Raw genomic sequence first — 25,601 nt, 5'->3', positions numbered from 1 at the left:
CTCACAAGGATCGTCCTAAGGCGTCTCGACGCCTTCTCACAGGCCATCTTCGTCGGGTTGCTCTTCGAGGCTGATCTTGACTTCACATGCACGTGATCCATAATCTTTAGATTTCTCACTGTGTTTCAACGTTCTCGTGACAAATTACCCGCGTGAACTACTCCCCTTGCGAAGAAGAGAAAAAAAAGCTCCCAAGCTGTTTGCAGCCCGTCCAAGTTCCGGGCAATGCACGAACAGACATCGGCACGAAGTATCGAAATATCGGAGTATCGATGGAGTATCCGGAAATGGACTCTGTCCGCGCGCGACGATCACAATATCTAGTCCGAGATATGGGATTCACTGAACACACCGACGCTACAATCTACGCGGGTATTCAAATATCACGCGGTCCATTTCGCGATTGAATTCCTTCGTGTCGAGCGCGTCTCGGGTTCTCTTTGGAATTCTGCCGGGCCGGAGCCTTTGCGGTTCACCGCCTTGCGTTTTATCACTCCCGCGTCGCGCTCCCTTCTCGCCGAGTATAAAGACCGTGGGGTTATACAAAAATGAATATGGCTTATTTATTATCTGCCGTCTCTTATCGATTTGATTTCTCAGTCGGCCCGATCTAATCGCTTCCTACTGTTTGAATTTTACAAGTTGCAATAATTTTATCCTCCGCGATTATTTTATCTGAGAAATAGCGACGATACCACGTCACATTTTCCCGACTACATCGGGCTATTCGGCAATTTCGGAACGTCGTCAGTTTCGCTACTCTTTATGTGGAGTTTCCACGAATTTTACGATGTTATACCGGACGATCCTGTGCTATCGCGGGAGCACTAGGTACGGCCTCACCCTGTAAACCGCGAACGTAACGCGTCCCAAGTCGTTATACTTTTATGCTTGCGACGTGGGAAAGACGTGAAACGACTCGGTGGAGGCTCGGATGAGAATCCGGGAGAGACGAAGAACGATCTTCGGCCAAATATACTATTTGCTGAAATATATGATGTATTTGCTTAGCCCTCGTTGCGGCTTTCGAATCGTTCTGGCTTTCGACCACGGTCGATTTTTGCGCGCGTTAGAATTTTACGTAACGTTATGATGCTTGGAGGAGAGTTAAGATAGAACGGATAATATATCAAATGGGATTTCGGGAAGATTTCAAGATCAGATAGGCCTGTACTATCTGCTTGTCCTTGTCTTCTGGGCTGACCCGAAAAGAATTTCACCCGATACGGCTTGCCTTCGTGCGTTGGCGAATCTCTCGCACCCGTTCATGGATCGAGGAGAGACCCGCTTGTTGTTCGCCGATCGAGCGACTAACGTGAGATCCGAGCTCTCATAAAGACACGATTAATCACGGCGGCGCGATCATTTCGCCGCGATCCGATGACCGGAAAGGAAATTAATTCTCCTCGATCGAACAGGCGTTCATACAACGGCGTCATATTCTTCCAGCGGGATGCTTGTACGTGGCACCGTCAATTTTCCTTCAATTTTACCGTCCGACGCGCGCCAGCCCATCCGTTTCTGTATAGCGTCGCGTATGGTCGACGGTGCTTTTATTCGCGAGATATTGGCACTTTCACGGTTTATTCGCCAGACTCCTTTTATGACCAAAGATGAGTAGTCCTCAATGGCCAAACAACGCCGCGCCTCTTCCTGCCATTTCCTCCGTGTGTGATATCTGCGAATCAACAGATACAATTCTGTAGTACCGTTCTGCACCATTCTGCCTCTACGTGCAAGATTTGCGAATCGTGCTCCGTAAAATTTATTACGCCGATCAGCACTCGAGAAGCACTAAATTATTGAAATAAGTTTTGCCCGCTCGGAGGTGTTTAAAAAATTTAAAAAATTGTTATCTCTTATCTTTTTCTCATTACTTTCAATCCGCGAAGTCGCGCAAAATACCAAAAACAATGCCGACAGCGCGACAAATATATCACGGAGCGCGATTCCGTTGCCGTAAAGTTCAATTTGGAAAACAGGCGAATGTGGCCCGACCAAGTTCGGCAAGTTTCGCCAAACTGCGATCGACGATTCGCAATTCGATGGCCTTGCCGATCGACGTGTCACGAATTGTGTCTCGAAGTGGATGGATTTCGAGTGCATTAAAGATGGAAGCAATATCGGAGATGGGATTATCCGCGCGCGGCCGGTGATACCACGACGAAAATACTCGTCGCCGTCGCGGGGCGGCGCGGCGTAACGAATGGTTCGTCACAAGGGCTGGGTCCGAGGATTAAGTGAGAATTATCCTGGATTCCGTTTCTCGAATTCCATCCGCTTCGCTCCCTCCCCCTCCCGTCTCTCGTCCGCCCGCGCTATACGCGTAACGGGCGAGCGGCTCCTTCTTTTCCGTAACTCTTTCCCGCTTAATCTCGTACCCCGCTGGTAATTGCGTTATTATACGTCTGACGGAAAGCACGCTCCTTTTCACAGCAGTCACGTACGAATATATCGTTTTCTGCGGACATGGTCTCATTGTTTCCCCCCGATGCTTCAGGCTGTGCCACTATAGTCGAGAAAGTCATTTTCTTCAGAGTTATAAGGTTAGAAAATTGTTGAAAGTCCCTGTATATTGTCTTTACGTACATTTTATGAGCGCGTGCGTCGGGGAAATAAATAGATTTCAATTCAATAGTATCCATTTGTTGACACCTCTTACGCGAGTTGAAAATATAATTTAATTTTAAAATACGTGTTTCTTACTTGACGGCATCTTCATTTGCAATAAATGCAATTGAGAAACTAGTTAGAAAACAGGGATTAATATCAGCAATGCAAGATAAATACGGAAAGAATGGCTTTGCTGAAATAAACTAAAAATAATTTTATTAGACCATCAAAATAATTATGAAGAATGTTTAAGCATAATGACCAATGCTGTAAAAAGTTTTGACATTCTAACAACTATCTTAATTTTACATAATTGTTTTAATGCTTTAACAAAATTATTTTCAGATCTGTATCCAGCTGAACTTTTCGATACTTTAGCAAAACCGTTCTTTCCATAATAATTATTGTAAAATGCTATTGCATACATACACGGAAAAGCGTAATATTATTTCGTAATCTCGAGGTAAAACCGAGCCACGACGACGCCACGAGTACTCCCATTTATAAGATAACAAAATGGTACGAAAGCGATTTCAAAATGCGGCCGAGTGCCGGTGCCGTATCTATTGAAAATCCTAGCAGTGGATGCAAACGGGGAGAATGGAGTCCTGCCGACGGAAATTACGTCGCGCGCGGTCCGCGGACGTTTCTGGCTTACATCAGCGGTGATTAATTTCGGGAGATTAGCTGGGTGCCGGTCGTTAGAATTAAACCGGGAGAATATACCGGCCGAAATCGCCTTGTCGGCTCTGCATTAGACCGTCGAGCTAATTAGCTCGTCGCAATGGCCGATGGATGTAACTGCCGGATCTGCCGTATTAGAACTTAACGGATCGTACACGACCTTAACATAGCGTTCGTGTTCGCGTTACGTAAGTTCACGATTAAAAGCTACGTACTCTTAAGCTCACGCTGGAAATGCGCGGAAGCGTTGAGAAGACGGGGGATGAGAGGGGGAGGTAGGAGAGACGGGAGAGACCGGGAACGAGCCCTCAAAATGGTGAGGTTCCTTGGCACGTTCTCATACACGGGCTCTCATGCGAATGTTACGACTATTGCAGTCTGGAGAGAGTTTCGAGTGGAAATTAGCGCGGCGCGATTAAGCTTATGCCCTCTAAGGCCGAGATTATCGTTAGCGAGAAGTGATTTAGATACAGGCCGGGTTCCCTCCCCCCCCCTTCCCCGGTGGAAAAGTTGCTAAGTGTGGGCGAACGGTGACGGCCGTTTGGTGCAAGTTTCGCGGAATGGTTCGTGTGACGAACTCCCACGGACTTGTTCCGCAAAGCCGTTCGCGATGGTATCGCGCAGCGTGCGTGAATGTGTCGCGTGTACCACTCGTACCCCGTCTAAGTTTGCACACGAAAAATACTCTCCACGGCCGAGGATTCGATGAATCTGGAAATCATGGCGTGTAACACGACACGTTAAAGGGCAAATAAAAAGAAAATAAACGTCCAAAAACCCTTTCTTAAATTCCGACAGTTTTTTTTATCATAACATAAAAACGGTTATTTTACATCTTCACGCGATTTTATAGATTTGTAATTGCTAATCCAATTATAATTACGCTGGGAGTGCTTTTGAAACTATTAATTAGCTCCTTTTATCAGATAGATGAAGCATAACCACAAATATTAAATGTTTCAAGAAACTGTTTACACCAATCGTTCGCTTAACACGGGAGTAATCACCTGGGATGTTTTTTACATCTCAGCAGCGATTAAATGAAGCTCAGTACAGCAGTTATTCATCGAAAATTCGTACCCATTTTTTTTGTTTCCTTCTTTTAAAAAAATATTAAGTATAAATTTATATATACAATGAATCTTAAATAAATTGTAGAACGAGTAATCGTTTACGCGAAAAAAATTAGGCGATTATGTTCTCGAATTAAAAACAAATCTTCCCTGAAATTCGCGTCGCTCAATTTCCGCGACAGTTTTTGCGATTGATTAAATAAGAAAATACGGGAGACTACATTGTTATTAACGTCGTCGGGGTTCAAACTTCGACGTCCACGTTATTCTTTCAAACTTGTAGTTAGGAGCGTATCGCGGGAGCGGACAAAGTTCCGAGTTTGTGCTCGGTAGACCCCTCCAGTAGAGAGAGTTAAATAAACGCCGGAAAAGACGACGGCGTTTCTTTTTTATTCCTCTCTTTTTTTTTTTTTTTTAGTTCTGCGCGGTAATCGTCGACGTTGACCATCGAGCTTCCAGCCCTTCGCAGCATCGCCTGCATCGCTCACTCGCTATTCCGAGGTCATCCTCCTCCCCCCTTCCTCGACCCCACGTACTTTCCGGGTCGTACATCGCGTCGTCCTCGTCCTTTATCGGATAAAACTCAAGGAAGAAGCACGACCGGCGAAGCCATCGAGCGGCCTGCTGCTCGCCGAAGAAAATGAGATAGCTTAATAAGGCGGCGCGCGTCCTCCGGTGTAATTACGCGCCCCAAGTTCCTCGCTATTTTCGCGCTGCGAGTAATTAGAATACCGATAGTTTCAACGAGAGAGAGAGAGAGAGAGAGAGAAAGAAAGAGAGAGAACGGGAGCTCGCGCCACCGTCTCAATGCGACGCTTAAGGTCCCCATTTATTTCCGGCAGAGATGTCACACAGGATTCGCGCCGCGCGTTCTCCCTCCTAGAATTCCAGCCAGATAAACGTCGCAGACTCGGATTCGCCAGTAATCGACATCGACGCCGCGCCGGGCGACGTCGCGTCGAAACATTAAATGTCGAGTATTATTTGTTCTGATCCGATTACGTGAGGGTGTCAAGCTACTGTAGATGTCTCAATGATGTTCAAAGAGATCTCACGATCTCTGTCGATAATTGCACGTAGCGCTAGGGGATCGACACAAACGTAAGAGGCCACGCGATATCCGTTTAATATAAGGGTGAACATTTTCTTAAATAATATTTGATACGTTTCTTTAACGTTTGCGAATAAATTAACAAATAAGTATGTCAGTTAGAAGTTGAATACACACACTAAAATAAAAATAACGGAACTTTTTGTCTATCATAGGTAATCTATTCGCTCACGCCATATTTTCGCTTCTGACTTAATTTTTTCTTAAAAATATACATGAGATTCCGCTTATAAATCGCATTTTAAATTTAAAGTGAAATTATAATTTGGACTACTCTAAATGTCGAAATAGCACTGAAAATATTATTTGCTAATATTACCAATTTATAAATAGCCAGTACATTTAATATCGTCAAAGTAATACCGCTAAAGCGATTATATCCTCGTCGGGTCGACCTGTTCCGAGTTACGTGTCTCGAAGGTAAGGCTCCAGGATCGCTCGGATGAATAAATAAAGCTTCGATGCTCTCTCGCTCAGTAATTTATCGGCATGCTATCGAGCGTTCGATCTGAGACGCAGCGCGGCGGTAGAGGCAAAATGGAAGATGCTGTATTGGGTCGCACTGAGAACGGTAATTTAAATGGCATCGCGGCGGCAAACGATGGAAATATTTTTGGCTGGAATATCAGGTTGCGGCGCTGAATGATAAAACGCGGTGAAATTGAGTTAAGCGCATTAACGAAGCGTGGGTGCGTTAATGTAGTTAAAAAAGAAAAACGGAATGATTTTAATTTGCAATTTGCCGGCGCGAACAAATGGAAACATAACAGCGGGCGCTGTTATTAATTATGAAATCGATGGAGCTTTGTGCGGGCGATTTTTCTAATTTATTATTAGTGGACTTAACTTCATCAAATTTATAGCGAGCTTCCCAACTGCATTCCCGATTCTACGTGCTTTGCGATCGAAGATTTATGCTCGTTTCTGTCGGAGGCCGAGCTCGTGCCCATTTAAGTATCGGCTATCAATCTTTCCATATCGCGAAAATTTTCGACGCAAAATTAAGCACATTCGACAGAAGAGAGAAAAGGAGAGAACGAGAGAGAAGGGGGGAGGAAAACACGTCGGATCTCGGCCGGCTCAGTTATGGCTTGATATATCGTCCAGTTACACGCACTCGGTGGACTTGCCGGGCTTAATGTGATTTACAGGGGGGACAGAAGTTTCGAGCGATGGACCGTATGTTTCGAAAGCCCCGGGAAATTATTGGACACGTGACAACTCGGGTTACTTTGGGCACGTCCAGAAGCAAAATTGACATCGGCGAGGACGGGCAAGGATAAAGTCGTAAAACGATATGACTCGTTACCATCGGCGTCTCTCCACTCCGCATGAAGCGCAACAACTTACAAGCAATAAACCCCCTTGATCAATAAAATACTGCCGCAAATACTTTCCCGTGTCCGATGTCATCTGCTTTATAGATGTCGAATTATTTGTGACGGATGGATCTTTCAAATTACGCGAGAGTGTGAATTTATATTGGCAAATTTTAAATTATTGCATCGATACATTATATATGTCGTGCTACATTTCTGTAACATAAATTATTGGATTATTAATAATATATTAATTAACATGGATTAATATATAATGTAATATGTGAATACATTTCCCGGTCTTCAAGAGATCTATTGACTATTGAAAGTGATACTATCGGGATCAAAGATCGAACGCGTTTAGTCCTTACTCGTTGACGCGATCATCCGTAGAGCGACGGCCCTTTACGCTCTTCTGCATTTCTCTCGGAAGGTTTTCGACGCACAGCACGAAATTACATTCCTTACGCTACGTCGAGTGTTAGAAATTTGCCGGTGACATTGCTCGTTTATCGCATGGAATTACGTAGCGCCGTTTTTGACAAAAAGTAATAAAACAAATTCGCAGCATGCAGATGTATTGCAAAACAAAGATGGAAGAGGTCAACTGTTACGCACATTTGCATTTTTCAGAGATTTGTTTCCAAGGATTAAAATAAACTGATATAACAAAAATTTTCTAGATATATTCCTCCTCCTCCCTTTTTAAAAAAATTCTGTTAAAAGTCTAATTTAAATGACTTGGCTGCGACATTCCGTATCGTCATCTATTTTCATTGTTGTTTATAATCGCGGGTATTTTCTCGTGAGAATTAAGCCAAACATAAATCGCGATTTTCCTCGTTGTAAATAATACAAACGTTTGTTATCCACGGATCTGAAATATGCAAGCAAACTTTACTAATTCGAATGCGTGCCGTGAATAAAGATTAATGTATTCGCGTCGCACGCAGGAGAGTACATGAATAAATATCAGCCGGAGAGGATAAATGAAAATCGAACGGTCGAATTTAATAAAAATCTCCCAGCAAGAAAATCGTGTCTGTTGACTTGCTAAAAAAAAAAAAATTCGTTATTTCCGACTTTATCAAATAGCAACGTTCGCATCTTCGGGAGAATACGAGAAGAAATCTAAAAGTTTAGGCGATCTGCTTCGAATAGAAGTTTGCCAATTGTTCGAGCAATTGTTGCTGAAATTTGTAAGGATTTGTTGTTGATGTTAACGAGAATTTTATGTAAATGCCATGCCTTTCGTTTCCAGACGAAATTGCAAGATCTCTCGGTAAATCGCAGAATTATCCTGGAAATTTTCAGTGATATCAGCGGTCCCCAATCGACTGTTTTCTGCGGCAGTTTCGAAAATAGCAATACAGTGAAGGCTCTTAGATATCCAAGTTTTGCTATATTTTTATTATCTAATACGGCTAAAAAACAGAATTGGCACGAAGATAAAGTACTGTAAAACTTTTCAGTTCAGTTAAAAACTGGAGAATGTTCTGGACAGCACTTCAGTTATTTTAACCAAATTTAAACTTCTGCACTACATCTCGGCTTGCTATATCTCATTAATCTCCAGTATTCCCTTGTTAACCCAGCCTCAAATTAAATTCGCGCCGAAAAGAGGTTCATTGTCAAAAGCGCATGGTACTATTATTTTCACAAACAACTTTCTCGGCTCTCTCGCCGCTCGCACTCTATTCAACATGCAGATATTATTCTATAATAAATAACCTTTACATATTCGACAGGAAACTTCCATAATAAACATCGCAAAATACCGTAGCACAACGGTTATATTACAACACTCGTGAAGAAATGCGAAAGTAACGAAGCATGTTATTTGTTGGCAACAGGGAGGATGAGGGAAGAAACGAAATAGAAAGAGAGAGAGAGAGAGAGAGAGAGAGAGAGAGAGAGAGAGAGAGAGAGAGAGAGAGAGAGAGAGAGAGAGAGAGAGAGAGAGAGAGAGAGAGAGAGAGAGAAACACGGGGATATCCCTCAGAAGGTGAGAGAGCGTGCTCAACACGTGTTTTCCTTATCGTATTCATTTCGAACCGCAGAGTGCAGGACGTTTTAATACCGGCGTGACATTCGTCGTTACTACATGCTCGTCCTTTACCGTGTCGTCGAGCGTCCCGGTGGGCAAAGGCGCAGGCGGAGGGAGGAGGGGAGGGGGAGGGGCATTGATTTATTTCGTTCCTCAATAATTCTCTTTTATTTTCCTCGTCGCTTCTCGATCGCGGCTACCTTTTGATCTATCGCTCTCGACACGTCGACGACGATTCATTTTTATTTACGATCCGACGCCGGCAGGCGATGAGATTCATCGCCTTTTCCATTGCTCTCGTCCTCCCGCCGTTCTCTTGTCCGCCTCTTGATTCGTCCAGCTGTTCGCGCAATTTTATTTCCCCGTCGAAATCATCGCCGTCACCTCCCGTCGACGCGGCCGGCGTATGCGCCGAGTAGCCTGAGCCCTTGATAAAGAACTCCCCGGCAAGGCTATTTGATGAGTTTAACAAAGGGAGGATACAGGAATTCGCGCGTGACAACGGCGGCACCGCGTTGATTTCACGATTAAAATTTTATCACATTCAGTTGACTTTATGTTCGGGCGTTACAACGCGAGTTTGTTTTGATGGTACACAAAAAATGTTTGCGCACTGAAAATTAAAGCGATGAAAGGGATGAAATTTTTCTGTGAAATGGTAATAAAAAAAAAAAGTAGACAAAGAGACGTAATACCGAAAAATGGTGCGAAATAATAACAAAGCCTTAGGGAGAATCAGAAAAATTTTACATTTGTAATAAAGAGAGGGAACCAGAAGAATCGTCAAATATTGTCTTCCCTTCGTAGGCACTCGCGATGTGTACAATAAAGTAAAGCTATAAATACTGAAAAGGTATCTCAGATTGATCTCTATATATGCTTTAAAATGTCAGATACTCTTCGTTCATCTCACGACTCGGTGGTGAAACGCGATAAAGGAAACACGTATTGAGCACGCTTTCTCACTTCTCGCAGCCACTCGCTTCTAGCCTTCATCATTATCTCTATCTTCTCTCGATATATAAGCTCACGCCCGTTCATATCGCTTTTTCACACCCTGCTCGCTTCCTCAATCTCATATCTCAAGCTCGTACGACTTCCTTTTTTTAAGAATTTTCGACAACGCCGAAAAGTCGCGAAGAAAAACGATAATTGAAAATATCGCATTAAAAAATGTAATACTTCTGCAAACAAATTTCGTTTCCAAAACAAGAATTCAATAGGGAAATAATTATGGTAAGTTTTTCTTTTCAAGAGCTCTGTTAAATCTTGAATCGATGTTGACTACCTTGCGTGAATTAACAATACTTCCATCGAAGTATTTTTTGATGCGCGACGTGTTGAGTCTTCTCAATACAAATAACTAAAAAAATAAGAAAATGTATTATTCCGTAAAACGTAATATAAGGGCTGTAGAATGTTTTATAATTTAACAATATCCGATTAATTAACGACGGGTCAGTGAACGAAAGTAGCTTGTTGAAACCTCAAACTTTGAGACTGTCATGTATTCCTAGTTACCAAACTTAATTAATTAATTTTCTACCGTAAAACTGAATAATTAAATAATAATATTGAAATTGAATAATAAGAAATATAATGAAAAAAATGTATAATATAAATTTTAACAAAACCTATTCAACTATGCGTAAAGAATTTATATTATTAAATACAAAATTAAATATTTTCTTCTCTTTCTTTTTTAATTAAAAGTGATCATTTTTATTTAAAAATTAAAAAAGTTTTTAATTGAAATTGCCTTTTCATTTATTCTTTACCTATAAAAGCAGTACTAGACCATAAAATATAATTAATTATTATTTCTTTATTATGCACAGATATGTATTTTTGACTAATTATTTCTAAAAGAAAAAAGACAACGTATACAAAGCATGGCCTAAATTACTATAAGCATTATCATATTGTTAAGATTTTCAGACAAAGCAGATATTAAAATAACAGATGCAATCGTCATTTTACGTCTTACCAGAATTGCCGGAGGCATTTTGCGTGATATCGCTTTTTGTTTCGTAAGCCGAATAGTGCCGGGTTTGATGGGCCACTATTAACGAGACTCTCTATACGTCGGATAATCCTGAATCGGTAACGACCGCCGGGAATTGGGTCAAAAGCCTGGTCAAGCGATCATTCGGCAATCGAACGGCAAATAACTATTCCCACTTGCACTCGTGCAACGTCGATTTTGTAATGATTGCGCGCACGGAAATGCAATCCACCGCACGCGCTCCTACGCGTGAAATCGATCTTTATTTTCGCGTGTGCAGCACGCGGAGGCCGAAAGTTATGACTGTGTTAAACGCGCCGCACGGCCAACGCGACGCACATTCTACTTCATCGATTCTATGATAACAGAGGATTGCCCGAAAGCCGATTAACAGGGAAAAAACTCCGGAAATAGCTTGAGTTTTCAAAAATTCGTTTCCGTCTCGATAGGCATTTTGCGATACGTGGATATAACAGTGCAATTGCTGTCAACAGTAGCGGAAGTAGGCAAATTATACTTGTTATCTTAGTCGACTCGCGAATAACGAAGCGACAGTGTTCACGGAACACTGGAGAGCGGGTTAATCGATTGAAATTTTGCATAATCTGACCTGTCATGACGTAGATGGTTTCAGGGCATTCACCGACTCGATATAGCCGAAGTTGCTTGCATTATAATCTCAAGGGACATTGCGAAGAAATTTACGTGAAGATATGGAATTTCCGATTTGCGTGTTCTTCTCAATAAAGATTAATTAAAATTTTCAAATAAATCTGCGATATTAATAACATTTTCATAAAAATGTTATTTGTGTTAGCTTAATATAGAGATATGGGAAAAAGTCTATAAATCGGAAAGCAAAATAATCTTCTAGAAATAACGTATCAGCGTGTTCATTTAGCTTCATATCGCTGGGTCAAATAAAGCTGTACATTTTACAACAGTTACTGCTGCAAGAATTTTATCTAAGGAAATAATCGCTTCATCCATCCCGCTTGTCCGCTCTTTTTCCGCGGAAATCGTCGCGTCACGTTCGCCGAAGTACCGTCGATCGTCGAGTGATAATTCGGCCGATGATGATCGCTTCAATTTTCCATGTGTCGGCTGCGAACGTGAACACCGTCCTTGGACGAGCGGTACCATTTTTCTTCCACGTGAGATTGCTGCGCGTGGCTCTTAACAAACGTCAAGTCATTGTTATCGGACGTTCGGAATGAAGGGACGGGGAGTTTCCGGCGCGAGAAAGAAACGGCAGAAGGAAAACCGATGAGTCGAGGCAACGCTGATCGATCTTGGACTATTCTCAACGGGGAGGGTAGGAGGGGGAGGTTTATAAACGAAGCGCATTAAGGCGGACTAACCGCCGCCATTTAGTACTGAAGGTAAACTCAAGCGCTAAGTAATTAATTTTTAAGCGAACCCTGCGTAGGTTCTTCTCTAGAAAATTTTCTAGAAAAGCATTCCAGAATACAGGTATTAATAGTGGAGTGCATATTGGTGCTCCAATGAAAGCACATGAATTAATAAGAGAGATATTAAACGCGAGCAAAATTGACGTGGAACCATTATGTCATCTCTATTTATACCATTTCAATGGAAGATTCATGATGGAAATTTCGCGGAAGTATTTATATCTCAAAAATGCGAGGAAATCGATTGTATATTTATGAAAAATTCACCACGCTCAATTCACTTGGCTTCGCCACTTGGTCTAAAACAGTTGCGCGAATATAAACTGTAAAAGTCTTCAGATATTCATGTATTAAGGCGGACCAAGGTAAATGAGATACGGACCGAGTTAATTCTCTGCATTAAAAAATTGTGAGGCAACTTGTATTATAAAAAACGTGCGAAATGTACAGCGTGTAAAGGATAAAGCTCGCGACGCGGGTGTAACGCGACGCGGATAGCTCAATGCGCATTTAATTAGCGGTGAATTTTTCTCTGCGTTTCTCTAACGAGTGTATACCGCGACGTTGCATCGCGGGCGTCGTAATTGAAAACGGAAGAGAAACGTGGGGTAACGCGTCTAAGTGTGGAAGCAAAAAAAAAAAAAGAAACTCTATTATACGTATTATTACGTACGCTCACATTGGCGACGCTCGCCGCGAATATCCGGTTTTCGTTAACCGTTCGCGACTCGATTTGCGCTCGGATGCATGTCACTCGTACCGCGTAAATATCGCGGGGAAATTAAATTCATCCCCGTCCAGTGACATGTGTTTATAGTAAACGAGGATATTGCAAATTTTGCGTTTATACATCGGGCAACGTTCAATCTTATCTCTCGCTCATTATCGTATTATCACTGTTATTGAATATTTCAGTCATCATAAGTCGTACATTCGCTCCTCATTAATTCATATTCATGCAATACTCATAAAACTCAACAGTAATTGTGATCCTTAATTCATAATTGTGTCTCTCTTGAGTTTCTTATCTCACAAATTATTAATACATATATTTAATAACTTTAGCCTGATTTAAGTTTCAGCTGGATATTAAAATATCGTAAACAAAATAAAAAATGAAGAAATAAAATAGAACAAAGCCGTGACTGTAAATACACTTGAGCATCACAGAAGAGAAATTTCTCGTCAAATTTTCCAAAAGGAAGAAAATACGCGTCTCGAATAATTATTCTTACAGCTATACACATGTTTTGCCTTTACCTGTCTTATTCTCGTATTACAGTACTGCACGTATAAATTGAATGGAACGTAAATTGCATTTGTCGCATTTATGCCAGCAATTATTCAGCGTGCCGGTGCAAAATTGCTCCATGAGACGTATGCGCCGTTTTCTAAAGGGCAGACTCGTTCCCTTCGCAAAACGCAGAAACCGGCTCCGAGCACCGCGTCTCCGCGTTTCCCCGTTTTTCCCGTATTTCCCAGAATCCGATAAAAACCAACCTGGTTGCCCCAGCGCGCGGAGTCCTTCCTGGGTCATCCAAAGAGAGACAGAGAGAGAGAGAGAGAGAGAGAAAGAGAAAGAAAGAGAAAGAGAGAGAGAGAGAGAGAGAGAGAGAGAGGGAGAGTGAGAGAGCTCTTCCGGGCGGATCGAAACGGCAGCTGCAGCTTCTACGGTACGGGACACCGACGCGCCGCCCTTCTTCTCTTCGGGGTGGCTCGTAGCTCGATAGAAGCGAAACAACTCCTTCGGCACTGCACACCGCCGGTATAATACGCGACGAGAGCGGGACGCCTCGTGTACCGGCGATCACCGATCGTGCGATCCATGCGACACTCTCCGCGGAGGCGTCGCGACGCTCACTGCGGAGACTTCGCCGCGTACCCGCCCTTATAGCATCGTGTTGCGCTCACACTGCGCCCCCTGTGCCCCCTAGCCACCCTTCCACCTTCCTAGTCCGCCGCACCACCGCTGCCGCCACCCCTTCCACGTCCCTCTCTCCGACGCCTCTCTCGCGCAACCCCCAACCCTCTCACGGCCCACCTTACGGGATAACGCGAGCGCTCGTTCGAGGAACCGACCGATGCATTCTTCGGGGATGCTTCGTCGCCTGGCGCAGCCAGCTTCAGGTAGGAGCGAAGGAATGGGTTTCTTCTCGTGCTCTTTCGGTTACTCAATCCTTTGTTTGCGATTGCATTAAAGCGGAAAAATACGCTCCGCCGTATCCTGTGCTCGCGACGTGCCACTTTATCGTCGTCCCGTCGCTCTGCAGACGATACGTCTCAAGGATATGCGTATCAAAGGTCTGACAGGACTTTGATGACTGAATCTTTTGCGTATATACTTTGAGTCGATGTAAACAGACGAGTGAGACATTGTGAAACATAAATGTGATGAAAAGTCCGTTAATAAGACGCCCGACGCGCGCGAAATTTTCTCTGTTCTTTTTATTATTTTATTTACTCGACACTCTCTCGACAAACTAAATTAACATTAACGTGGCAGCTCGAGTATTTATGAATTTCACGCTTCGTCCTTGCAAACGGCCGAGTCGTTCGTCATAAAGCCCTTCCGGAGGTATTGTAACGCGGTACACGTCAGCCACGTGCCTCAGAAATGGCCGAGATATTTGCGCGAGGTTTTTTTTATTCAACATTTCTATATAGGATCAATTTAAGAGCGTGCAACGCATTCCCGTGCCGTAGAGGCAATTAAATTAAAAGTCCCACGTATCAAGGGAAGTAATTTCTGCTTTTACGGGCACGGACTCGCATATCAGTTTACGGAACAATGCAGCTGTTGAAGGGATAAAAGTGCTCCTACCTCAGAGTTTCGGCGCTAACAAAGTTATTTACCGCGTCAGGCGCAAATGCCAATTTAAGAGGTAACCGCTATAATGACGCTAAAGTCAAACCGGCGAGCTGATAAGATTTAACTTGTTGAGCGCCGCGACAGACATTGGGCGTAGCTAGCGAGAAAATACATCTCCGTGCAACAAGAAGAAACTTTAACTCTGGAAATGGTTCAGAACATTTCTAGATGTCAGCGAGTTAATTCCGACATTTACATTCACGTCGTCCTCGATCGATAAAACGCTGATTTCCAGTAACAAGTTTAATAACGTAGATGTATTCTTTTCTCCGAGAAATAAATCTTTTTCGCGAAATTAAAAAAAAATTGCGAAATGGAGATAATAAAAATCATTGAATTACTTGAACTCGATATCGCAAATTCACTGTCAAGAACTGTCATTTCTTTCTTCCTGAGTTCTAATTAAATTCATAATAGATAAGAACTGTATCTCACAGTGCGCAATAATAAAAATTTAAATCATTCAGATATATACGGCAAAAAAGTTACCAGGCGTTCTTATTAAAATTTTATTATTATATCTATATTTGAAACTTTCTCTCTCTCTCTCTCTCTCTCTCTCTTTCTCTCTTATTATTATTATTATTGTTGTTGTTGTTATTATCATAGTTAAATTTTTTAAAAAAGAAGCTCGTCGAAAAAATCTTCTTTTTTAAGACCGTCATATTTTCCTTATGCTTTTTTAGACTCTAGCATATCTAATGTTTCTGTGACAAATGAACAACAATGTATGATAACATTATAGGACTGATGTTCCATTCAACTTTCTTTTACGACGAGACATATACTTGTACGACACGTGCTGTCGCTCTAAAAAATTGTGATGCTGAGTAAGGTCGACACACATCGCATTCAGTTGAATGCTCATAAAATCCTTATCTACTTAATATCTGAGAGATGAAGATATACATTGTAATGCAATATTAAAGATAACACAGAGACTACATCCTTTATATAGTTATTCGTTTAGATAAAATGTAACCATTTAGTTTATCCAAATGTGTTGGAATTGTATATATATTCGCTAGTAAATTGATTACACAACTTACCTTAAAAGCAGAATTCTGTCGCTAATTTACGTTTCTTGTAAATACCTGTATCTATCATTCTGACACAAACCGTATTTTCGTCTGCCAGTCTTCAGCATCATTAATTTATCCATCGTAGGGACACGCGGTATCCAGAATCAGGGGAAAAAACCCAAGGGTCAGAGCTCAAAGAAGTGTTTCTTTTAAGGGTCGAGCTTCTTCGTTCGGGACGTGATCCTAACTATCTCTTCCTTTCTCTCTGTCAGGCAACAAATTGGTTATCCAACTATGCTTTAACATCTCTTTTATTCTTCCGTCGATTGATGGATTATGTTTAATGTAAAATCCTTAAGCAAAAAGAAAGAAGATTTAAGACCGTTACTCAATAAGATTATAATTACATAATAATTAGCACACAATACTTAGCATTTTAAGAAATGTACGATTTAAAATTTACAAGGAGATTTAAAGAATATAAAATACTTACAATAAATTAATGAAAGGATTCTTCCTAATTTGATATTCTAAAATAAAATTGATCAAAAGCTTCACTTTATAATTCGCCTATTACTTGGTCCAATATTCCTAGTCCAAATTACCAATATTCCGTGGATTTTGCAAGGATATTACTTTTCAGCGGTACACAAGGTGAAATGTGTATTAAGAAAGATTAAAGCCCAACCCTTCACATGATTTCCGCCTCATTGATGAGGAAAAAGAGTGCATGTCATGCTCTTAAAATGCTGTCTTTTCGACGATCCGCAAAACAGCCCTTCAATTTCCAGCTGAGAGGATAAGAGGATAATATCTAAGTGACCCTCCGGTCACTCCTGAGGATGCGGGACGTAATTCAACAGGGCTAATGCAAAATATCTTGTTTATTCGACAAGAGTTTCGCCTCCTTCGGCGTGGAAGAGCGACTACAAAATTATGGTACAAAAATTATCAAGTTCCGCTGTACACACACCTGTAACGTAAACGCTGGTAACTATTTACAGCTTTCTCAAATATATTATGTACTATAAAATTCTTATGAAAAATAATGGTATCTTCCGCGAACAGTCGCGGTTACGCTTCAATCATTCATTCGCGACGTGCTATTCCTACAACGCGAGGTTACTTTTAAGGCACATACGTATTATTGAATTTTCAGACGGACGTAAATCATCGCACGGTAATTAAACAACGGAGCGATGATGCGAGTGATTTCTTTGAAATTCGAGCCGCGGAAGCTACACGGATCCGCGATCGATGAAAACGGCAGTTTCGCGAAGAAGCGACAGATCGATCGCGAGTTTCTTTTGAGCACTTCGTTCCTCTTTCTTCACTTCTGCGTTTTCATCGTCTTCAAGCTCCCTTACACCACAGAATAATCCTCGATCAGAGTCTCACCAAAATGAGTTACAACGTAATCGTGATAATACATCATTATACAAAGTGGTTGCCCGATGATGAGACTCGCCCATACGACGATGTTGCCCCATCTGGCGCCGCAGTATCGTTCCGCCATCTTGCTCAACACCGACAGTGGTATCTAGAATGAACAATTAGCGTTGCACGACCGGAATTTCCGTACTTAGGAACGGACAGGGTAGATCTTGTACGTGCATATACAAGATGTAGCGCGTCACGTAATTTCATGTAAAGCATAGCAAATGATGTTGCAACGATCTGAAATCCCGGAATATGACAAAATCTATCATGACGATTAAAGGCACCCTAACCGACATATATTGACGGTAGTCTGACCCTAGTGCTTTACACATATTCTTTCTCCGATTATTAGTAATTCATCTGAAATTTTAGAGCTCGATTTAACTTTGCATTTCATTCTTTTTTGTTTCAGAATGCCTGAGCAATTCGGAGTATTATTAAATCTAACGCCGTCTTTGAGGAACAATAATTTCTTGATGACGGAGTCAACATTCGCACAGTCGAACGATACGTGCGAATGCGAACGCAGGGAGCTCTTACCTGTCCCATCATACCCATAAACGCCCATATCTTGAATGTCTTCAAGGGTACGCTGACGAGATATTCATGAAAGAAAGCGCTAATAAAGAAGACAGTCATTGACGCCGTGGTTTTACCATAGCCCATCTCTACTACTGGAATGTAGAGATGTCTGTAACATAAATGCCGTCAATAAAGTATACATTGTAATAAAAACGTGACGTAACCAAATTTTCATTTAAATTCTGTTCAAAAAAAGGAATTGCAAAAAAATAGTTTTATATGAGAATTATATAAATCTTTTTTCTTTGTTCCTATCCTACAATATTTTTATAAAAGAATCAGTCACGTAGTATTCCAGCAAAATTGCACATTTGACCTAGTAGAAAACGTTCTAAACGACTTAATCGATAAAAGATCCTGATTCTAATCGTGACATGCCTAGAAGGTGTACATTTAGTACACGTTCGCCTATTATATCGACAATACCATTATCGGCGTCACAAAGGAGCACCGGTTTCTATAGCATCCGTGCTCTCAAACGGCGGTTATGCCATCAGAATATACGCGAAAGCAGTTAGGCCGATAAAGCAAACAAAAAGTACAATGGAGCGCGAAGTCGCTCCAAAAAATTAAAGCAATATTCCGGAAAGTTTCGCAACATTCCGGTTTGGCAACACTCCGCCATTATCGTTTGTGTGGCCAAACAAGGAGAACCGGGTAACTCGGGAAAGAGTCGTTAGCCTCTTGGCTATCGGTGGAGATGCATCGGAAAGAGAGCAGGACGCGGAAGAACGTTTCTGAGGGAAAAAAAACAAAAAAAAAAAAAGGAATACGGGGAAGAGAGGCAGCAGAAAGGAGAGAACATTCAAAGGTGGGACGACGACAGTTCTAAGGATTTCGGGCCATGCACGTCTCGCCACGTCCTCGGGATTCCTGCTTCCGCCAGATCCTTCCTCCGCATCCCACGCATCGTGCTTTCTTTTCCCTCAATCGAGGGAGGCGAGCGTCTCGTTCGCGCAAGACGTTCGGGAATATCTTCCAGTTATAGGGGTATTATAAGCGCCGTGGGGAATAAACAGCCTTAAGTGCGCATCGCGATGCGTATCGGCTTTTCCCATTACAAACCTGAAAAGACGTCGGCGGTCGTCTCAACGTTCTCGTCAACACACCTCCGTGCGTCTACCCCGTCGTTTCCGCCGTCGTCCGGGGAGCATTTCCATTTTCACCTCGACCATCCCCGCGCACTGCCGCGCGCGCTATATGGCTGCGTGCCAGACGCAGCTTGCAAATGCAGCTGCGTATCTCGGTCGTGGCGGAGGAAGGGAGGGGGGAGGGGAAAAAAAAAGAAAGGAACACGAGCCGCCATAAGCGGGCAGGTGCGTCTCCGAGGTAAAAAGAAGCGCGAGCCCCGCCGGAGCGAGACTTTGAAATTCGCGTCGCGGAAACTCGCGCGACGTCTCTTTAGCGTGCCCTATCTTTCTCCATTTTCATGTCATTTAAAAAGGGAGCATGGCCAGTCATTCTCACGGTACGTGTTGCGTTTTATAAGGATATGTTATAAGACAATCCCGCGCTCTGGTTATGCAGTGGTGGCCAGTGTAACATCGTTACGTCACGTCTGCCGGAACTAACTCGAGTAACACGGTTCTCTTTAGCACGATAAAATTAAGTTTCCTCACGGCAGTAACATCACTCGAGCATAATACCAATACTCGGCAGAAGAAAAGCGTGGAGCACTTGTAAGTGCCTGAAAAGTATTTCCGTCGCAAGATATCTAATATTCCGCACGAAAAGCGGCAGATTGACTCTTTATACGACATTCATGGTAAACCTCGTGTAGTTTGTACGTGGCAATTCCGACTGCTCCCCCTTTCTCTCGGTCACATAATAAGAACTTCGTACGGCCACTTTTTATAGGGATTTAAACTTTCTTTTGGGCCACTTTCGAAGTACAAAGAACCGGCTCGCGGGCTCTTGAAAGGAGGTCGTCACTATGGGCTCGAGTTGTTAGGTGCACGTGCGATGGGTAACCGTGGAAGATGGAAGGCCCGCTGGAAAAGTCTTTCGGAAGTTCGCTGATTGTATTGAGCGGGGGATGTATAATCTAATGTGGCGGCGACAGCCGAGATGTATGGGTTGAAGAAGACATTTTAGGCGGAATAAAAGGTTTTCGCGAGAAAGCTCATTCTTATAAGACGGAAGACTGTCTCTCGTATAACGTCTCACATAATAATAACGTGACCCTCACGTATACAACTGTCGAAAATTTGTGTACATGTAAACTCGAGCTCTTCTCACAATGTTTTGACAAGCTTATTAAGTTAGGAGAATTTTTGTAATTTTACAAAGAAATTGTATTGCACTTAAAATGTTAGAGACAACCGTGACGTTACTTTTCTTGTCTGATGTTTGTACGTAATTAGTAAGACGTGTCGGCATTACTTATGTCAGACAATACACAAATGTTTTACGTCGAAATGACGGACATAACTGCGAAATAATCTCAGCGACGTGTATTGCATTATTATATAATCACGTTATCTCTACAGGAGAGTCAAAGGTGCAAAGTAAAGCGCCGGAAGAGTTTTTCCTTCTATGCGCGCAGAAGGTACGCGAGAAGCTGAGTGTTACGGAACGAAGAGATAGCGAGAAGATAAATAGCATAAGAGAGCGGTATGTAAGAGAAAGAGATAAAAACGGATAAAGAAGTGGATGAGATGAGAGCCGTCACTACAACCTGGACCTTTGATCGACTTTCTCTGATCAATCTAACCGAGGTTAAACTTCGTTAACAAGTATGCTCCTCTTTAAGAAAATTCAATTACATTTTTCGCCAACAACGATAACGTAATCTAACGTTCAGTCTACACGAAGAAAGAAGAGTTTCCATGCATCGGAAACTTTTGACGGTGTACACTTTTGCTCCTCTGATCTCACTTCGTAATTAATTGTATTAAGCTTTGTTCAATAAGTAATACGTGACGAATTACGTATCATTTGATCACACACGGAAAAAACGATTTTGTCAAGTATCTAAAAATTCAGCTAGATAAAGATCTAAAAATAACTTTATATTGACCATCAAATTAAATTAAATATGTAGGACACTTAAGCTTGACAATATTGCTGCAAAAAATTTTGATATTCTTGTAACGAGCTTAAATGTCCACTCTTTATTTTTTTATTGGTTCAATAATTATTTTCAAGTCTATATTTCAGCAAAATCATTCTTTCCTATTAGTAGAGCTATTATTTTATTATATTACTATCTAATGAGCTTTTTAATAATTTATATCAAATTCATTTAATAATAATTCATTCAATTATTGTATTATTCTGAAAACGACAATCATGAATACTTGCTACCTAATGAGCTTTTCTGGCTAATGATGTTTTCAACTAATTAGTTAACTAAATGTTTCAAACGAAAAAAAAATATGTTTGTCAATTATCGAATCTAAAAATCGCAAAATAGTCGTTACTGCCAATTCCAAATGTAATGAAATAAAGTTTCTATCTTTATCAGTTAATTCCCTTAAATAGTTAAATACGTAATGACATCACCACCATTAAAAAAGTTATTTTTGTCCGACTTTTAAAAAAATCAAAATAAAAAAGCTTCTATATCAGGTATTGCTATGAACAGAAATCGGTTTACTCACCGCACAGCCCAGCGATGCACCGGCATGTTCCAAGTTCTCCAGAACGTATCGATATTGTTTGCGTTCCACCAGTCGCTGTAAAAATTCCGATCTGCAAAATGTAGCAACTCGCCCATCAGATTTAAAAAGGAGTGAAATATCAAGTAGAAAAAGCAAAGCCACACTAAATGATTTGGTATCTGAAACAATAAAAAATAAAAATTCAATATGTAGGTGTAAATTATTGGAATTAATAAACTCGCACAGTGTTTATTTATAACAGGATTTATGAAAACTCGCTGTAAAGAGTTTATTCACGTGTTAAAAATAGAAATGTATTAATTTAAAAAAATTACTTTGTCAATATTTCACGAGTTCGGAATTTCAATTATTTTTCTTCGAAAATGAAGTTCTAGATGTACAATATTAGTGAATATCAGTTTTTAATGTATTAATATGCATTACCAACGTGATTCTACTTCGATATCAGATTCATAAATATATTCGTGCTTTTACCTTTAGAGCACAATGTAAGTTTTCATCAATGTCAATAACAGAAAGTTTGTAACTTGAATATTGATTATTCTAACTTTCTATATCGCGGAGAAGTAATATTATTTTATGGTAGATCAATGTTAAATAATATTTGTTAAATATTTATTGTAATAATTAATAAAATCTTCTAATTAGGCATTACAAAATAAGCCTTTTTTTTCTCGAAATATTTCAAATATTATTTAGAAATTATTAAAAAATAACAAATATATTTATTATAAAAAAGAAACAATAGTATATATAATTTTATATTTTTCCATCATACTATTGCGGAGCATAGCTATTTCTCATAAAATTCGAGAAATACGTGTAAGAGCAGTAAGGTGCGTTCGAAATGCAAACGGCAAGGGAAAGAGCTGCGATTATAAAAAAAAGCAAAAAAATTATCAAAGCTTTTGCACACAACACACACACACACACACACGCGCGCAATGTATCATGTTCTTAATGGGCTGAATAAAATACGACGTTCCATAATGATGCCAAAAGAAGGTTAACTAAAACGAGGATAATCAGGATGCGGAGACGAGTATTATAATATTATTTACGCATCTGCAGATAAAAATGAGACGACTGTATAATAAACTTATAAATTATCCCGTCTGTTCCTTTAATTTTACGCTTTAATGGAAGTAACTTAAACCGAGTCTTTGATCATTTATCGCAATACATAATATGATGCTATTATATATACATATATCTTATTGCATTTTCTTAATATATTCTTCCTCTTTCTAAGATTAAAAAATTAGGGAGGAAAAAATATGTCGTGGGTCCGTCGCTATATTATTTCGTTCTTTAGTTCAGTATCATTTCATATTACCATTTCTTTACGTTCTTTTACCTTTTATCCCAACTTTAAGATTGATTGTTTTTCTTTTATGTTGGGACATTCATGTCCCTCGTGGCGCAACGACAACCGAAATAAATGTTTTCGCATCAAAGAAGTAGCGACGAGAAGAAAAAGAACAGAAAAAAAGAGCGTGTGCAAGCATGGGCTCGACCTTAACGTTAGACAAATACTTTCGCGAAAATTTCTCGACAGACCGCTCGCTTTCATGACGAAGAATTTCGAAGTTATTTCGTTTCGGATGCCATTTCGGGGCCGCCGAGTCGCGGTATCATCCGCGTGCTTCCACTGAGCTCTCTCACGCGAGGCAAAGGACTTAATAATGTTGCCAGGCACAAAGGTCAAGTCTCTTGTGCCGCAAGGCATTCGTGGCAGTTTTGCGAAAAAAAGACAGAGAGTCCCTCAGCACTTCCTCCCGATTCCTAGCAGCCTCTTCCTGCGTCCACGTAATCCGGGAAAACTTATCTCGGCGTTTTAATTTCGTTTACTAGGGGGGAAGGCTACCGAGGGAGAAAGAGGAAGACAGAGGGTTAGGGTTTACGAAGAGGGAAGAGAAGAGATGGCACGAAAGCTAAAGCAGAAGCTAGTGAAACACTGGCGAGTCGACGATACCACAAAGCGGTAAACCTTAAGCTGCTTTTTTGGCCAGGGGCTATCTAAAAAGGAAATGCTTTCTTCTCGAGCAGTTATATGAGAGATGTAAAGTCTTGTCAACTAAACGCATCCAAAGGATACACATGTATATGGTATTTCGTCAATAGTAAGATTAAAAAAGATTTTAAAAGCAATAAAAATATTAATTTCCCTTTTTTTTTTTAATTCTCGTTTATACATTGTACTTATATATCTTCATTCTGAAAACTTTATTTCTTGATTGTCCTTGAATTTTTATATGCATTTTAGTAAACATTTAGGTACATATCTATCTTTAAATTCGTAGAAAATTTTTCAAATTTTGAAATTTGACTGTGCATTATCAGAAATGCGAATGTACAATAAAGTTGTCGTAACTTGTCTTTTTCTTTCAAAGATATGTTCCCTCTCAGGTTAATTGTATACTGCAGATTATTGATCAATGTAGATATTCAAGGAAGGAATATAATACTGAAACCAGCAAAGAGTTCGATAAAACATCATCCGCGCAAATAGGAGGGCATTCATTCATATTGATGCGCTGCTCAAACATCGATCCCCGTGCAAGAAGCCCAGCAATACCGTTCGATTCGTGCTTGATCCTATCGTCGGCCGCATAACATTAATGCGTGCTTGGCTTACGTGCACCATCCGGCAGTCGATTTTCATCGATAATGCAGGAATATCGTATTACGAGGTGCGGCGCGGCGGACGATCCGCGAGATTTTCTACATGCGCGCCGTACGGATCGACGTATCCGTGTCATTAGTAGTCGTTGCGGAGGGGAGGAAAAAAATAGGAGGGTAAGTCGACCTAAGCGCGTGCATCGCATTACGTTGGCAATCGATATTTTCCATTTTCTTGCCGATCGCTGACGTTACCCTTCCCTCCAACTGCCATTCTCTCACCGTGTCCCGAGGGTGCACGACATGTACCTGTCTATCGGAGACGTTTACGGTTACTAGGTCTGGAAGGACATTAACATGTGAAAGGTATAATCCAGTAATAACGGTCGGGATAGAGAATGTAAATGAGGGCGGATTGAATTTTTTAACTTTATCGAGAGTCAGCTATTGGCTCGCGAGTAGGCGAGTGGGGTTATATTTCACAAAGTATGCAAATGTTGAATATAATCGGAGTTACCGCTCAAGACTGTTCGGAAAGACTCGTAGAATATCCCTGTATTAGGGATAGATATGGGATCAAGTACGAATATTTGGCTACTTATTGCATTGCTCAGAAGTTTTAGAGATAATAAAGAGAACAATATTAATATTTCAATACTTTTCGTCGCCTGGTACAATCGCCTTCAGACAATTTACATTTATATTGTATATAATACTTACTGAAACGCAAACACCTTTTACATAGTCGAGGATGTCAAAAATTAAATTACGTCCATCGTTATATTGCAATCCTCGTGATCGATAGATAAAAGCGACGGAGTAATCGGCAATGACGGTGCCGTTATAGATGTTTTGCACTTCGGGGTGATTTTCAAAGCCAAAGGGATTTCGGAACGAGGCACTGACACGCGGACGTGTGCAAAAGGCGAGATCGAGCCGAGAAAGAGAGAAAGGGCCTCATTGACGAAGCGGACTGCAGGAAAATTGCGTTTCCCCATTACGACGAGATTAAAGTCCCGTCCCGCATTGCAGTTCCGCCCTGTTTCTTCCGGTGCCACCCTCGTACATAAGAACCGCAATTAACCCACGACGGTCACGCTGATCCCGGGGTCCACAGTACCTCCCGGCTGTTTGCGGTGTAAACGAAAAGTAAGGGTGCGCGAAAGATCGAGGGACGAA

The 25,601-nt window shown here is 41.2% G+C and overlaps 1 protein-coding gene and 1 long non-coding RNA gene across 2 annotated transcripts in view; both read right to left on the bottom strand.

Annotated features, from left to right (window-relative positions):
• Positions 1-1,551: 1,551 nt before the first annotated feature.
• Positions 1,552-15,637, bottom strand: LOC118645050. The gene is made up of 2 exons (XR_004962816.1): positions 13,765-15,637; positions 1,552-1,678 (listed from the first exon to the last, which is right to left on the bottom strand). It is a non-coding gene; the product is annotated as an uncharacterized LOC118645050 (long non-coding RNA).
• A 1,384-nt stretch (positions 15,638-17,021) lies between these two features.
• The window catches only part of LOC105833565 (diacylglycerol O-acyltransferase 1), a 94,247-nt gene continuing 85,667 nt past the window's right edge, over positions 17,022-25,601 (bottom strand). The window contains exons 10-12 of the mRNA XM_012675397.3: positions 21,780-21,958; positions 18,136-18,286; positions 17,022-17,695 (exon numbers count right to left, since the gene is read on the bottom strand). Coding sequence (XP_012530851.1) covers positions 17,519-17,695; positions 18,136-18,286; positions 21,780-21,958 — 507 coding nt within the window. The 3' untranslated portion in view covers positions 17,022-17,518. The remainder of the gene's footprint in view (positions 17,696-18,135; positions 18,287-21,779; positions 21,959-25,601) is intronic.

Source organism: Monomorium pharaonis, chromosome 4, assembly GCF_013373865.1.
Source record: "Monomorium pharaonis isolate MP-MQ-018 chromosome 4, ASM1337386v2, whole genome shotgun sequence".
In the NCBI taxonomy this organism is placed as follows: domain Eukaryota; kingdom Metazoa; phylum Arthropoda; class Insecta; order Hymenoptera; family Formicidae; genus Monomorium; species Monomorium pharaonis.
Note: the sequence above shows the minus strand (reverse complement) of the source record. Positions and strands in the feature narration are given on the sequence as shown.